The sequence below is a fragment of the Leucopleurus acutus genome (genome assembly GCF_964270905.1).
Source record: "Leucopleurus acutus genome assembly, chromosome: 6".
Taxonomy (NCBI): Eukaryota; Metazoa; Chordata; class Mammalia; order Artiodactyla; family Delphinidae; genus Leucopleurus; species Leucopleurus acutus.
Window position 1 is genome coordinate 85086033 of NC_139149.1, and position 14328 is coordinate 85100360.

The 14328-nt window shown below is 35.9% G+C and overlaps 1 protein-coding gene across 4 annotated transcripts in view; it reads right to left on the minus strand.

Annotated features, from left to right (window-relative positions):
• The window catches only part of ALS2 (alsin Rho guanine nucleotide exchange factor ALS2), an 86857-nt gene that overhangs the window by 45390 nt on the left and 27139 nt on the right, over positions 1-14328 (minus strand). For all 4 annotated transcript variants that reach the window (XM_082840788.1, XM_082840787.1, XM_082840786.1 and 1 more), the window contains 4 exons: positions 12735-12903; positions 11716-11812; positions 3314-3391; positions 452-634 (listed from right to left, as the gene is read on the minus strand). In XM_082840788.1, the coding sequence (XP_082696914.1) occupies positions 452-634; positions 3314-3391; positions 11716-11812; positions 12735-12903 (527 nt within the window). The remainder of the gene's footprint in view (positions 1-451; positions 635-3313; positions 3392-11715; positions 11813-12734; positions 12904-14328) is intronic.

Here is a 14328-nt window from a genome sequence, read left to right on the forward strand (position 1 = left end):
CTTACAGTTAAAAATTCATCTATTCAATTTCTATTCTGATTCATCTCTGAGGACTCCATGAACACAGTCAGAAGACTTCGCTGTGAAATATGTATTTTAATATCCCTATGTGAGGGTGTTAATTCAACAAATATAGAATATTTACTATGAGGATCCAACAGTAAATGAGAGAGCCTAAATCCCCTACTCTTATGAATCTTACAGTAAAAGGGAGGACAGACAATAGACAAAATAAGTAAGCTATATAGCGTGTGGGATGATGATACGCACTGTGGAAAGAAATAAGGCAGGAAAAGGAGATAAGGAGAGAAGGGGGATGGCAAGTTGGTTTGCAATTTTAAATACACTAGTCAGAGACACTTAATAACAGGCATACCATACAAAAGCAACAGAAACAAAAGACTTCTCATGTGTTATAGAATGTGGGCCTTAGGATCCAATTCCTGTTCACCTTACTACAGGAGAGAAGTATTGGAGTCTTAGTACCACTGTGATTCTCTGGAAGGTTGTCACCTTCTGTCGGGTCCTGCCGGCCACTGTAACATAATCCAGGCTGGAAGTCTTCGGTATCCACTAAAAACAGGGAATAATCCTGGCCTGCAGCTACACTCCAGACTCCATTTTCACTGTTCACCTGCAACGACAGGAGGACATTGTCTGTCCAAGATGAAGGAATCTGATGGAACTCCAAATCCACGGGAAATGGAATGTTAAGTTACTTGAATAGGTGGAGTACAAAGTCAGTCACATCTCTAGATGGCAAAACTCACCCAGCAATGTACCCGATTAACTGCAGAACAGATGCAGGAGTGAGAAGGAACCCTTGTTCAGCCTGTAAATTTAGAACTGGATTATTTTATAAAAAACTGAAATTTAAAAAGATAAATCCATAGATTTGATTTTTTCACTGTTATTTTTGGCAGTTGCCACAGACTCAGCTTGTACTACAAAGGCCCAGAAACTTCTAGAGCCCTATTCTGACAGCTAGGACACACCTTTGTCCATACACATTCTGCTATGTGCACAAAAATCAAGGTAAAAAGAAAATCTAACAAGGCTAAATTCCATCCTGGACAACTAAACCCATGGGTGCTAAAGCTGTTTTCCCACTTGGAACTCACTATCTCTCTGATGTGACTTCACTGTGTCCCAGGATGTTGAAAAAGGCAGGACCCCTTAGAAGCCCATCTACATGGATCCCCTAGACCAGTGGTGCTCAACAAGTAGTCTTTGCAGCAGCAGCAGCAATCATCTAGGAACATGTGAGAAATGTACACTCAGGCCACATTGCTACTGGGGGGTCCGACCGGGCAACCTGCTTTGACGAGCTCTCCAGGTGATTCTGATGTATGCATGCCAAAGTTTGAGAACCACTGCCTTAAATCAATGGTTTTCAAACCTTAGGATTCCACACAGTGACTCAGGAGCCACCATGGAAAGGCAGGTGCCAGGGTTTTGCCCCCAACCCACCTCCATCCTTCAACTAAAATAGTTCCACAGTTATCTGTTTTATGTAGGGGATTCTGCATAAGGTTTCATTTGAAGGAAGTGTTCTGCTAATGAAAACTACTGTCCCAGCCTGCAGACCCAGCTTCAGCCATGACTCGTATAAGAATAAGCAAAAATCTTCTAATCTGTTAGATTCTCTGTGTCTAGATAGGGTTCAAATCCTAGGTGATTAGGTGAATGTGTGTGTGTGTGTGTGTGTGTGTGTGTGTGTGTGTGTGTGAGTGTGCACACACACGTCTCCACTACTTTATAGTTATCCTCTTCCAGCATGACATTATTTTCTCAAATTCAGGCTACCCAAATAACTGACTTCCTGTTGGTTTTGCAAAGAATGAATTAAAATTTTTGGAGAAGGAAAGAGTAGTCTTCTTAGTCTCTAATCAAAACTAATTCAGATCTCACTCTGCCTTGACTTTAATTCACATATTAATTAAAATGACTTCAAAATGTTTTTCTCACCCCTCCCCCCCAAAAAACCCCAAAATAATGATGTTGTATTTTCATACACACAGTTAAAGGGTAACAAAACTAAAACCTTATAACAAATTCTATTCTCTCTTGTCTGACTCTAAAATTTTAAATAAAAATTATATTTCCAGCGTCTCCATGCTATATTACAAAAGTTTCCTTAGTATGAATAGATGCATATTCTACTTTATTCAAATAACAGAAAACAAGGAACAGTGAGTTACCATATTTTTATTTGTGATAAAATATCAGAAATTGAATAGCTTACCACTAAAATGTTTTATGCTGAAAATATTTAAGATTGGAGCTAGAATTAACAACTGTCCCCTAATGTTTTATTTAAGTCTTTTCTTCCCAGTAAAATTAAGTTCACTGGAAGGAAAGGCAGCATGTAAAGGTCTTATATAGTGATGGACGCATAGTGTACACTGAATACATGAATCAGCAGAATATGTATTAACTATAGCTTATATGTGAATGATGTTCCTGAAACTGAAGTAACTATACTTTTTTAGTCTCTATTACTCTCAGTGGAGAGAGCATGTGTTGGGATAGGGGAGATATCAGAATCAAACTATGAATACATGAGCTCCACATTCCATTCTGTTAGCCTACCAGGCTATCAGCACGCCTACTCCCTGCCAACAACATCCCCCAAAACAAACAAATCTTATATAAGGAGTCAATACTATTGATGAATTTTGTATTTCTGCAGGACGTTGTGGCAGAAAAAAAGGTTGAGAAACAGTCCTCTAAAACTGCATCAAAGGGACTAGAAGTTACCAATCTCTGAATAGCATTACATAAACTAAAACCAATTCACACAGCAGTGAAGAAATTATCTATGCTTTTAGCTTCCCTATAGAAAATTAAAAGGGTTAAAAAAGGTTTTACTACTATGTATGTAAAAACAAAACAAACAAAACAAAACAAACCATCAAATAACGTTATACAAAAGTCACACTTAAAAGTCAAACTTAGGTGAGAAGTCAGAGTAGGCATTTGGTAGTATAAAGCTCAAAAGTCAGTATCACAGTGCCAGAAACATTTGATTTAAAAGAATGAACTTGTTCATTTTTACTTAAAAAAAAAAAACTATGAATGCTCAATGAAGCCAAGAAGAAAAGAAATATACACTAACACATCAAAAAAAGGAAACATTTAGCCTGAAAACAAGTGGCTTCACTTTTTTTTTTTAATGTACATCATAACAAACTTAGGTTACAAGTATACAATTCTCCTAATTTTATAAAACCAGAAATGGAGAAATATAAAGTGTTCTAACTTAGAATTCTGGAATAAGTTGCTATAAAAGTTATCAAATTCACTAAAGTACCTTTACAAGACGAGGAACTGTTGTTGGAAAATCGGAATGCCCAAGTTGACCAAAGGTATTGCTACCCCACGAGTAAACCTATTAGAAAACAACAGGAAAGTAGGTAAGAGATGTGACTCTGAGCTTCCATGTCAATTCTGAACTTTTATAATAACATATATATACCAACAGTTACACACAGATTACTTATACTAGCTTTCCACTCTTTAGAATAACTAATATTAAGAAAATTCATTTTAAAACAAGACTGAGATAATGGGGAGATAGAGTACATAGTTAAGACACAGTCCAAGGATTAATAATAACAGTAACTAATATTTTGGGGGGGTTTATTACCTGCCAGGCGTTGTTCTGAATATACTTTCTGTGTATTAATTAATGTTTCATTATCACAAGAACCCTTTTTTTAATAAGGAAATTGGCCCAGGGAGGTCACAAATTTGTAACCAGCAGGGCCAGGATTTAATCCCAGGAACTATCCTATACTGCCTCTTACAAAGAAAGCGATTTTTTTAAAAAAAGGTAAGTACCATGAAGAAAAAGTAATCATGATTTTTTACTCTGTGGATAGGAGTACTATGGAATGACTAGAGAGCCTTTTTATACATGAAGAGTTGCTGTAGGAGACACACAAATACCTATGCTCCACTACAGACAAAAAACAACCAGATTGCAATGGCTATGTTTAATGAAAATGGTTTTGTTTATTCTGATTATAAAAGCAATTCATGATCACTGTACAAGACTGTGACAGTACAAAGAAATAAAAAGGAAGTGAAAACCATTGATGAATCAACCACTTAGAGATAACTACTGATACTACCTTGTTTTAGGAACATACACATATATCAGTATAATTCCAGAAATTTTAATATCTACTAGATATAATGAATATACAAAATGGGACTCTACTATCAATGCTGTTTTGTGACCTGATGTTTTTTATGTAATGCTCTGCACTGACATTTTTCTAGGTCAACAAGTACAGAGCTACAATATCATTTATAATAACTACATAATACTCCACTGTGGGTATAGTTTAATCAATTACCTAATGAAGTAAGTACATTTATTGATAATTTCTTTCCAATTACTTAATATAAAAATTACATTTAAAATCCTTGGATATATATATTAGTGTATATATTTCCTTAGGATAAGTTCCTAGGCAAAGAACTCTGGGTCAGTGAACACACATTCTGATTTTTGATACATACTGACAAACTGTCTTCCAGCAAAGTCCAGTGTACATTCCATTCCCACCAGCACTGTGTGTACCTTTTCCCCACACTCTCACCAACACTTAGTACTAAATGCAATCCTTGCTAACATGATAGGTGAGAAAATTTTGTTTTAATTTAAATCTGCTTACTGAGTAGATGACCACCTTTTCATTTCTTGCTGCCCATTTCTATTTTTTCTTCTACGAATGACATACAAATGTCCTTTCACAATTTTTCTTTATGGACCAGGTAATAACACAGTCATATATGTTACAAATTTTTTTTCCCGTATGTTATGTATCTTAATTTAGTTTATGGGGTTTTTTTGGTTTGTGTTTTGGTTTATGCTGTATGGGACTGCTGAATTATTATGGAGACAAACATATCACCTTCACTTTCTAATTTCTGGTTTTGATGTCATGTCTTTTTCTACTCCTAAGATTACTGAAAAAAAAAATCACCTGTGTTCTTACACCTGTAAGGTTTTATTTCTTAAAATCTACATCTTTACTCCATCTGGAATTAGAATATGTAAAGTTATCTTAATTTTCTTCTGCAAAAAAGAAGCCAGTGGTTCTAACAGTACTTACTGAACACTCAGTCTTGTTTTTCCAACTGATTTGAAATGCCCACTTTTTATCATAGACTAAATTCTCATATACACTTGGGTCTATTTCAATTCTACAGGTATATTTCTGTTAAAATAATCTGTTTGTAGTTTTATAATATATTTTATAAGGCTAATTCTTACTCTTCCTTTCTGTTCTTTTTCAGAATTTATGTGGCAACTCCTATGTTTATTCTCCTAGAATAATTTTGGGAATCATTTTATTAAGTTGTAAATATTCTACTGGAATATTTGGGGATTGTACAGAATTTACACTCTACTGATTTAACAATCTAGGAGAAATGGCATTTTTGCAATGGTGATTCTTCTCATCTAAAAATAAAATTTCTTGACGACAATCCTGCAGCCTGTGGAACAAAAACCACATTCACAGAGAGACAGACAAGTTGAAAAGGCAGAGGGCTATGTACCAGATGAAGGAACAAGATAAACGCCCAGAAAAACAACTAAATGAAGTGGAGATAGGCAACCTTCCAGAAAAAGAATTCAGAATAATGATAGTGAAGATGATCCAGGACCTCGGAAAAAGAATGAAGGCAAAGATCGAGAAGATGCAAGAAATATTTAACAAAGACCTAGAAGATTCAACAACAAACAAACAGAGATGAAAAATACAATAACTGAAATGAAAACTACACTAGAAGGAATCAATAGCAGAATAACTGAGGCAGAAGAATGGATAAGTGACCTGGAAGACAGACTGGTGGAATTCACTGCTGCAAACAGAATAAAGAAAAAAGAATGAAAAGAAATGAAGACAGCCTAAGAGACCTCTGGGACAACATTAAACGCAACAACATTTGCATTATAGGGGTCCTAGAAGGAGAAGAGAGAGAGAAAGGACCAGAGAAAATATTTGAAGAGATTATAGCTGAAAACTTCCCTATCATGGGAAAGGAAATAGCCACCAAAGTCCAGGAAGTGCAGAGTCCAATACAGGATAAGCCCAAGGAAAAACACGCCGAGACACATAGTAATCAAATTGGCAAAAATTAAAGACAAAGAAAAATTATTGAGAGCAGCAAGGGAAAAATGACAAATAACATACAAGGGAACTCCCATAAGGTTAACAGCTGATTTCTCAGCAGAAACTCTACAAGCCAGAAGGGAGTGGCATGATATACTGAAAGTGATGAAAGGGAAGAAGCCACAACCAAGATGACTCTACCTGGCAACGATCTCATTCAGACTCGATGAAGAAATCAAAAATTTTACAGACAAGCAAAAGCTAAGAGAATTCAGCACCACCACACCAGCTCTACAACAAAAGCTAAAGGAACTTCTCTAAGTGGGAAACACAAGAGAAGAAAAGGACCTACAAAAACAAACCCAAAGCAATTAAGAAAATGGTCATAGGAACATACATAGGGATAATTACCCTAAACGTGAATGGATTAAATGCTCCAACCAAAAGACACAGGCTTGCTGAATGGATACAAAAACAAGACCCATATATATGCTGTCTACAAGAGACCCACTTCAGACCTAGGGACACATTCAGACTGAAAGTGAGGGGATGGAAAAAGATATTCCATGCAAATGGAAATCAAAAGAAAGCTGGAGTAGCAATACTCATATCAGATAAAATAGACTTTAAAACAAAGAATGTTACAAGAGACAAGGAAGGACACTACATAATGAACAGGGGATCAATCCAAGAAGAAGATATAACAATTATAAATATATATGCACCCAACATAGGAGCACCTCAGTACATAAGGCAACTGCTAACAGCTATGAAAGAGAAAATTGACAGTAACACAAAAATAGTGCAGGACTTTAACACCTCACTTAACCTAATGCACAGATCATCCAAACATAAAATTAATAAGGAAACAGAAGCTTTAAATGACACAATAGACCAGATAGATTTAATTGATATTTATAGGACATTCCATCCAAAAACTGCAGATTACACTTTCTCCTCAAGTGCACATGGAGCATTCTCCAGGATAGATCACATCTTGGGTCACAAATCAAGCCTCAGTAAATTTAAGAAAACTGAAATCACAGCAAGCATCTTTTCTGACCACCATGCTATGAGATTAGAAATGAATTACAGGGGAAAAAACGTAAAAAACACAAACACATGGAAGCTAAACAATACATTACTAAATAACCAAGAGGTCACTGAAGATATCAAAGAGGAAATCAGAACATACCTAGAGACACATGACAATGAAAACATGACGATTCAAAACCTATGGGATGCAGTAAGCGCAGATCTAAAAGGGAAGTTTATAGCTATACTAGCCTACGTTAAGAAACAAGAAAAATCTCAAATAAACAATCTAAACTTACACCTAAAGGAACTAGAGAAACAAGAACAAACAAAACCCAAAGTTAGCAGAAGGAAAGAAATCATAAAGATCAGAGCAGAAATAAATGAAATAGAAACAAACAAAACAATAGCAAAGATCAATAAAACTAAAAGCTGTTTCTTTGAGAAGATAAACAAAATTGATAAACCATTAGCCAGACTCATCAAGAAAAAGAGGGAGAGGACTCAAATCAATAAAATTAGAAATGAAAAAGGAGAAGTTACAACAGACACCACAGAAATACAAAGCATCCTAAGAGACTACTGCAAACAACTCTATGCCAATAAAATGGACAACCTGGAAGAAATGGACAAAATCTTAGAAAGGTATAACCTTCCAAGGCTGAACCAGGAAGAAATAGAAAAATATGAACAGATCAATCACAAGTAATGAAATTGAAACTGTGATTAAAAATCTTCCAACAAACAAATGTCCAGGACCAGATGGCTTCCCAGGTGAATTCTATCAAACATTTAGAGAATAGCTAACACCCATCCTTCTCAAACTCTCCAAAAAATTGCAGAGGAAGGAACACTTCCAAACTCATTGTATGAGGCCACTAATACCCCGATACCAAAACCAGACAAAGATACTACAAAACAAGAAAATTACAGACCAATATCACTGATGAATAAAGATGCAAAAATCCTCAACAAAATACTAGCAAACAGAATCCAACAACACGTTAAAAGGATCATACACCATGATCAAGTGGGATTTATCCCAGGGTTGCAAGGATTCTTCAATACATGCAAAGAAATCAATGTGATACACCATATTAACAAGTTGAAGAATAAAAACCACATGATCATCTCAATAGATGCAGAAAAAGCCTTTGACAAAATTGAACACCCATTTATGATAAAAACTCTCCAGAAAGTGGGCATAGAGGGAACCTACCTCAACATAATAAAGGCCATGTACGACAAACCCCAAGCAAACATCATTCTCAATGGTGAAAAACTGAGAGCATTTCCTCTAAGATCAAGAACAAGAAAAGGATGTCCACTCTCGCCATTATTATTCAACATAGTTTTGGAAGTCCTAGCCATAGAAATCAAAGAAGAAAAAGAAATAAAAGGATACAAATTGGAAAAGAAGAAGTAAAACTGTCACTGTTTGCAGATGACATGATACTATACATAGAGAATCCTAAAGATGCCACCAGAAAACTACTAGAGCTAATAAATGAATTCGGTAAAGTTGCAGGATACAAAATTAATGCACAGAAATCTCTTGCATTCCTATATACTAATGATGAAAAATCTGAAAGAGAAATTTAGGAAACATTCCCATTTACCATTGCAACAAAAAGAATAAAATACCTAGGAATAAACCTACCTAGGGAGACAAAAGAACTGTATGCCGAAAACTATAAGACACTGATGAAAGAAATTAAAGATGATACCAACAGATGGAGAGATATACCATGTTCTTGGATTGGAATAATCAATACTGTGAAAATGACTCTACTACCCAAAGCAATCTACAGATTCAATGCAATCGCTATCAAATTACCAATGGCAGTTTTTACAGAACTAGAGCAAATCATCTCAAAATTTGTATGGAGACACAAAAGACCCCGAATAGCCAAAGCAGTCTTGAGGGAAAAAAACGAAGCTGGAGGAATTAGACTCCCTGACTTCAGACTATACTATACAAAGCTACAGTAATCAAGACAATATGGTACTAGCACAAAAACAGAAACATAGATCAATGGAACAAGATAGAAAACCCAGAGATAAACCCATGCACCTAATGGTCAATTAATCTTTGACAAAGGAGGCAAAGATATACAATGGAGAAAGGACAGTCTCTTCAATAAGTGGTGCTGGGAAAACTGGACAGCTACATGTAAAAGAATGAAATTAGAACACTCCCTAATACCATACACAAAAATAAGCTCAAAATGGATTCGAGACCTAAATGTAAGACCGGACACTATAAAACTCTTAGAGGAAAACATAGGAAGAACACTCTTTTTTTTTTTTTTTTTTTTTTTTTTTGCGGTACGCGGGCCTCTCACTGTTGTGGCCTCTCCCGTTGCGGAACACAGGCTCCGGACGCGCAGGCTCAGCGGCCATGGCTCACGGGCCTAGCCGTTCTGCGCCATGTGGGATCTTCCCAGACCGGGGCACGAACCCGTGTCCCCTGCATCGGCAGGCAGACTCTCAACCACTGCGTCACCAGGGAAGCCCCGAAGAACACTCTTTGACATAAATCACAGCAAGATCTTTTTTGACCCACCTCCTAGAGTAATGGAAATAAAAAGAAAAATAGACAAATGGGACCTAATGAAACTTCAAAGCTTTTGCACAGCAAAAGAAACCATAAACAAGATGAAAAGACAACCCTCAGAATGGGAGAAAGTATTCGCAAACAAATCAACAGACAAAGGATTAATCTCCAAAATATATAAACAGCTCATGCAGCTCAGTACTAAAGAAACAAACAAGCCAATCCAAAAATGACAGAAGACCTAAATAGATATTTCTCCAAAGAAGACATACAGATGGCCAAGAAGCACATGAGAAGCTGCTCAACATCACTAATTATTAGAGAAATGCAAATCAAAACTACGGGGTATCACCTCACACCAGTTAGAATGGGCATCATGAGGAAATCTACAAACAACAAATGCTGGAGGGAGTGTGGAGAAATGGTAACCCTCTTGCACTGTTGATGGGAATGTAAATTGATACAGCCACTATGGAGAACAGTATGGAGGTTCCTTACAAAACTAAAAATAGAATTACCATACGACCCAGCAATCCCACTACTGGGCATATACCCAGAGAAAACCAGAATTCAAAAAGACACATGCACCCCAATGTTCACTGCAGCACTGTTTACAATAGCCAGGTCATGGAAGCAACCTAAATGACCACAGACAGACGAATGGATGAAGAAGTTGTGGTACATATATACAGTGGAATATTAGCCATAAAAAGGAACAAAACTGAGTCATTTGTTGAGACGTGGATGGATCTAGAGACTGTCATACAGAGTGAAGTAAGTCAGAAAGAGAAAAACAAATATCATATATTAACACATGTATGTGGAACCTAGAAAAATGATACAGATGAACTGGTTTGCAGGGCAGAAGTTGAGACTCAGATGAACAAACATATGGACACCAAGTGGGGGAATACCGTGGTGGGGTGGGTATGGTGGTGTGCTGAATTGGGTGATTGGGATTGACATGTATACACTGATATGTATAAAATGGATGACTAATAAGAACCTGCTGTATAAAAAAATAAATGAAATAAAATTCAAAAATTCAGAAACTAATAATAATAAAATTTCTCTCTTTACTCCTATTTTCTTTTATAACTTAGAAGAGTTCTTGAATTTGTGTCATGTGGGCTCTACACTTTTCCTGTTAACGATGTTCCTATTTCCTTAGTACTTTTGTTGTAATTGTGAACAGCTTCTTTTTCCCCCAAGTATGCTTTCTGCTTTACCTTATGTATAAAAGAAAGCTAGCAATCTTTATGCTTATTTTGTAACTTGCCACCTTCCTAATTTCTTATTTTTAAGCCCTTTTGATGATTCATATGTTAATAATAATAAAATTATCCTTTTTTTCCTAATATTTACATTTATTTATATGAGCTATAATAGCTTTTTGGCTATCCTACTATGTGATAGTTAAAATAAAGCACTTAAAGGTTTTAGAATCTTTTATTGACTTTTCTTAAAAAGATAAAGGGACTGATGAAGAATCATTATATGAATATATTTAAGAATAAGTTTGAAAAACTACTTTCCTTAGGAGGGTTTCTGCATATGGGCATGGTTTTAAATGATTCTGGAGGTCACTTTCAGGTCCCACAATTTTAAGAGAGAAATGCGTTTTGGTTTCTTAGTGTCTTACTTATGGATTTTCTTCATCAGAAAACAGAAATTCACCAATACCCTAGAAAACTCAGTTCTATTTTTCCATAAGAGCACGTTATAGAAAGCTTCTTTGTCAAGTAGGCCAATGTTGAATCCAAAGTCTACAGTCACATGTGTGACTTTAGCCAAGTTACATAATTTCTCTAAACCTCCCTTTCCTCACCTGTAAAATGGAAATAATACAATGCAATGTAAAACACTGAAAAGATCAAATGAGATACAGGATTGTTGCCTGACACACCGCATATACTCAATAAATGATGGTCCAATCTCATCAGGTTGGCCTTCCATGAAATTAAGATCAGCTTTTAATAGTTTGTCTCCTACCTGGGATTTCGCAGTAAGTGCAAGAGAATGGTAACCACCTGCCTCCAGATGGATTACTTCTTTACCATCCAGACATTTTACACACAATGGTTGAAGCCTTAAAGAAAAACATACACAGACACATACAAATTCAAAGTAAGAAGTATTCTCAGCAAGAATCACGGCCTTTCTCAAATTATGGAGTAAGTGCTTTCAAGTAAAAGTAAATATTTCAAAAGAAAACATTAAAATAAAAATACTGGGTATATGTTCAATCTACTCCTAAATATAAATAATTTTGAATGGTTTCAACCTAATCTTTGTCTATTAATCACTAATTAACCACCATAGTTCAGAATCTGTTAAGAATCATAAAACAACTGAATGATTCATATGGCAGAGAATATACTTAGGACAATGAAATACAACCAAAGAGGGGAGTTGTCATTTTTTTAACACATTAGTTGCTTTTACTCTGCTAGGAATAAAAGAGACATTTATATTAACTGGCTATTTTAGATAATCATTCTATTTACACACTTTCACAAATATCTATTGTTAATATCATAAGAGTTTCTCTTAAACAAAACAGTTTTTCCGTGATGTACATGAACAGACATGGTTCATTACTGTGGTTATAGTTATTCTGGCAGCAGCAGACAGACCTCTTTCAGGTAAAAAAAAAATTGTTGGTTGTTTTTTATAAGTTAAAAATTTGAACCATTCACGTGTTCCAATGAAATACAATCTTATCCCAAACACCCCTTTCTGTATTCTAAGATGAATATACATCAAAGAAGAGATGGAACGATACGCCATAGATACTTAAGTCCTTTATTACTAGAAACAAATTCAAGACTAAGACTGATTGGGGGTGGGAGGTATTTGTTTTGTTTTTTATCAGAGTTAATGGTGTATAATAATCTAGAGCTAGAAGAAACCAGATTTCCTCTATGAGGAAATGAGATTTGGAGACCTTCACCAGGAGAGAGGTTATTTGTTTAAGCTAATTTCTAACAGTAAACACTGGCAGCACTCACCTAGGCAGAACATCACCATGCCCCAGCTGTCCTTCCTTCCCTTTCCCCCAGGTCCACACCTCTGTTCTCAGAGAAGGCAGGAGCGCATCCGCTTCTCCACTGTATGTAGGGGTCAGAACCACTGTCCGCGTTTTCACCCTTGCAGCTTTTCTCAAGAGCCTGGGGGAGACTGAAAACAAACCAGAGATATCATGAGGGAGTAGATGGGTGAGATAAAAAGTACCACTTTAATGAACTGTTGATTTTCAAAGAAATACACTAACATGATATTTGTGAAGCATATTCTACAGGTTCTCTGCAAAACTGGGGATTAAGAAGTCAAATGAGTTTGGTAAACACTGCCTACTGCATTCATTCCTCCCCCCTACCTGCCCTGTAGAGATTCACACACACGCATTAGCATGCTAAAGGTGCTGAAAAGTCCTGCAGTTAAAAGCCCTGTTTAAATCTGTCTAACCCTGCCCCACTTCCAAACATTTAGCCACAAAATCCTTTTTTGTATAACATTTGTTATACCAAATGTCTACGTGACATCTTATGGAACTGGTATTCTAAAGAATAAGCTTAACAAAATACTACACTAAGGCTAACAAATATTTTTCCCATTTCAAAGCAGAGTTAAAAGTTAAGCCTTTCCAAATTAAGGTCTAAGGTCAAGCATACTATAAATATTGTAACAAAAGATTTATTTTAGACATAAAACTTAAAAGTTTCTACAGTGAGGAAATGGTTATGAATGGGAAGTACTAAAAAGATTTTGTATTTTGCTGCCTACTTTGTTATTTTATAGAGAAGTTAGTATTTTAAAAAAAGAATGCTGACGTCTTTTAGAGTGTTCAAAATTGTAACAAAGGCGTACAACACTGTGTAAATCTTGTACACCAATCTGGTGACAGGATATGTTTTGAAGAAAATCATCAAATGTCACTAGGTATAGACTTAAGTCACTTGGTCATTAAGTTGTGGGCCACAAAGAAAGTGATCATCCTCGGCTAAGATCGCAATCTTTTCTGGTGAATGTATCATCCACTTGTACATACAAAGACTCAAATACACCTACTTGAGGTTTCCTCAAAGATGTATTCTAGATCATTTTAAAAGAGAGAGAAAAGGAGTACATGGAAAAGTTTTTCTAAAGATACTTTAAGTTTACTAAGTACAATTTAACCTAAGGAAATAAGTCTGTTAGTAGAATTGCATATTTCACATGGTCTAATGGCATGACAAAAATCAATATCCCACATTTGTGGTTCAAGGAGATCTCAAATATTATATTATTCTGAAAATGCTAAAGGACATTTCAGAATAAGAACATTTTGGCCCAAGATTATTCTTCAGACTTAGCAGAATTCATGGGATACACACACACACACACACACACACACACACACACATAAAATCAGGACTAGGGTTTTATTTGCACAGATGAATCTAGTGGCAATGAGAATCAGGAGGCAGGACAGCAAAAGTGCTCAGTGGCACAAGAGAGAGCAATAAGTAGAACACAGGTAGGGGACAGGGACAGAGCAGAAAAGGTAAGTTTTAGTCTAGTCTAGTATTCCTAACTTCCTAACCACTGGTTTATACCATTTTG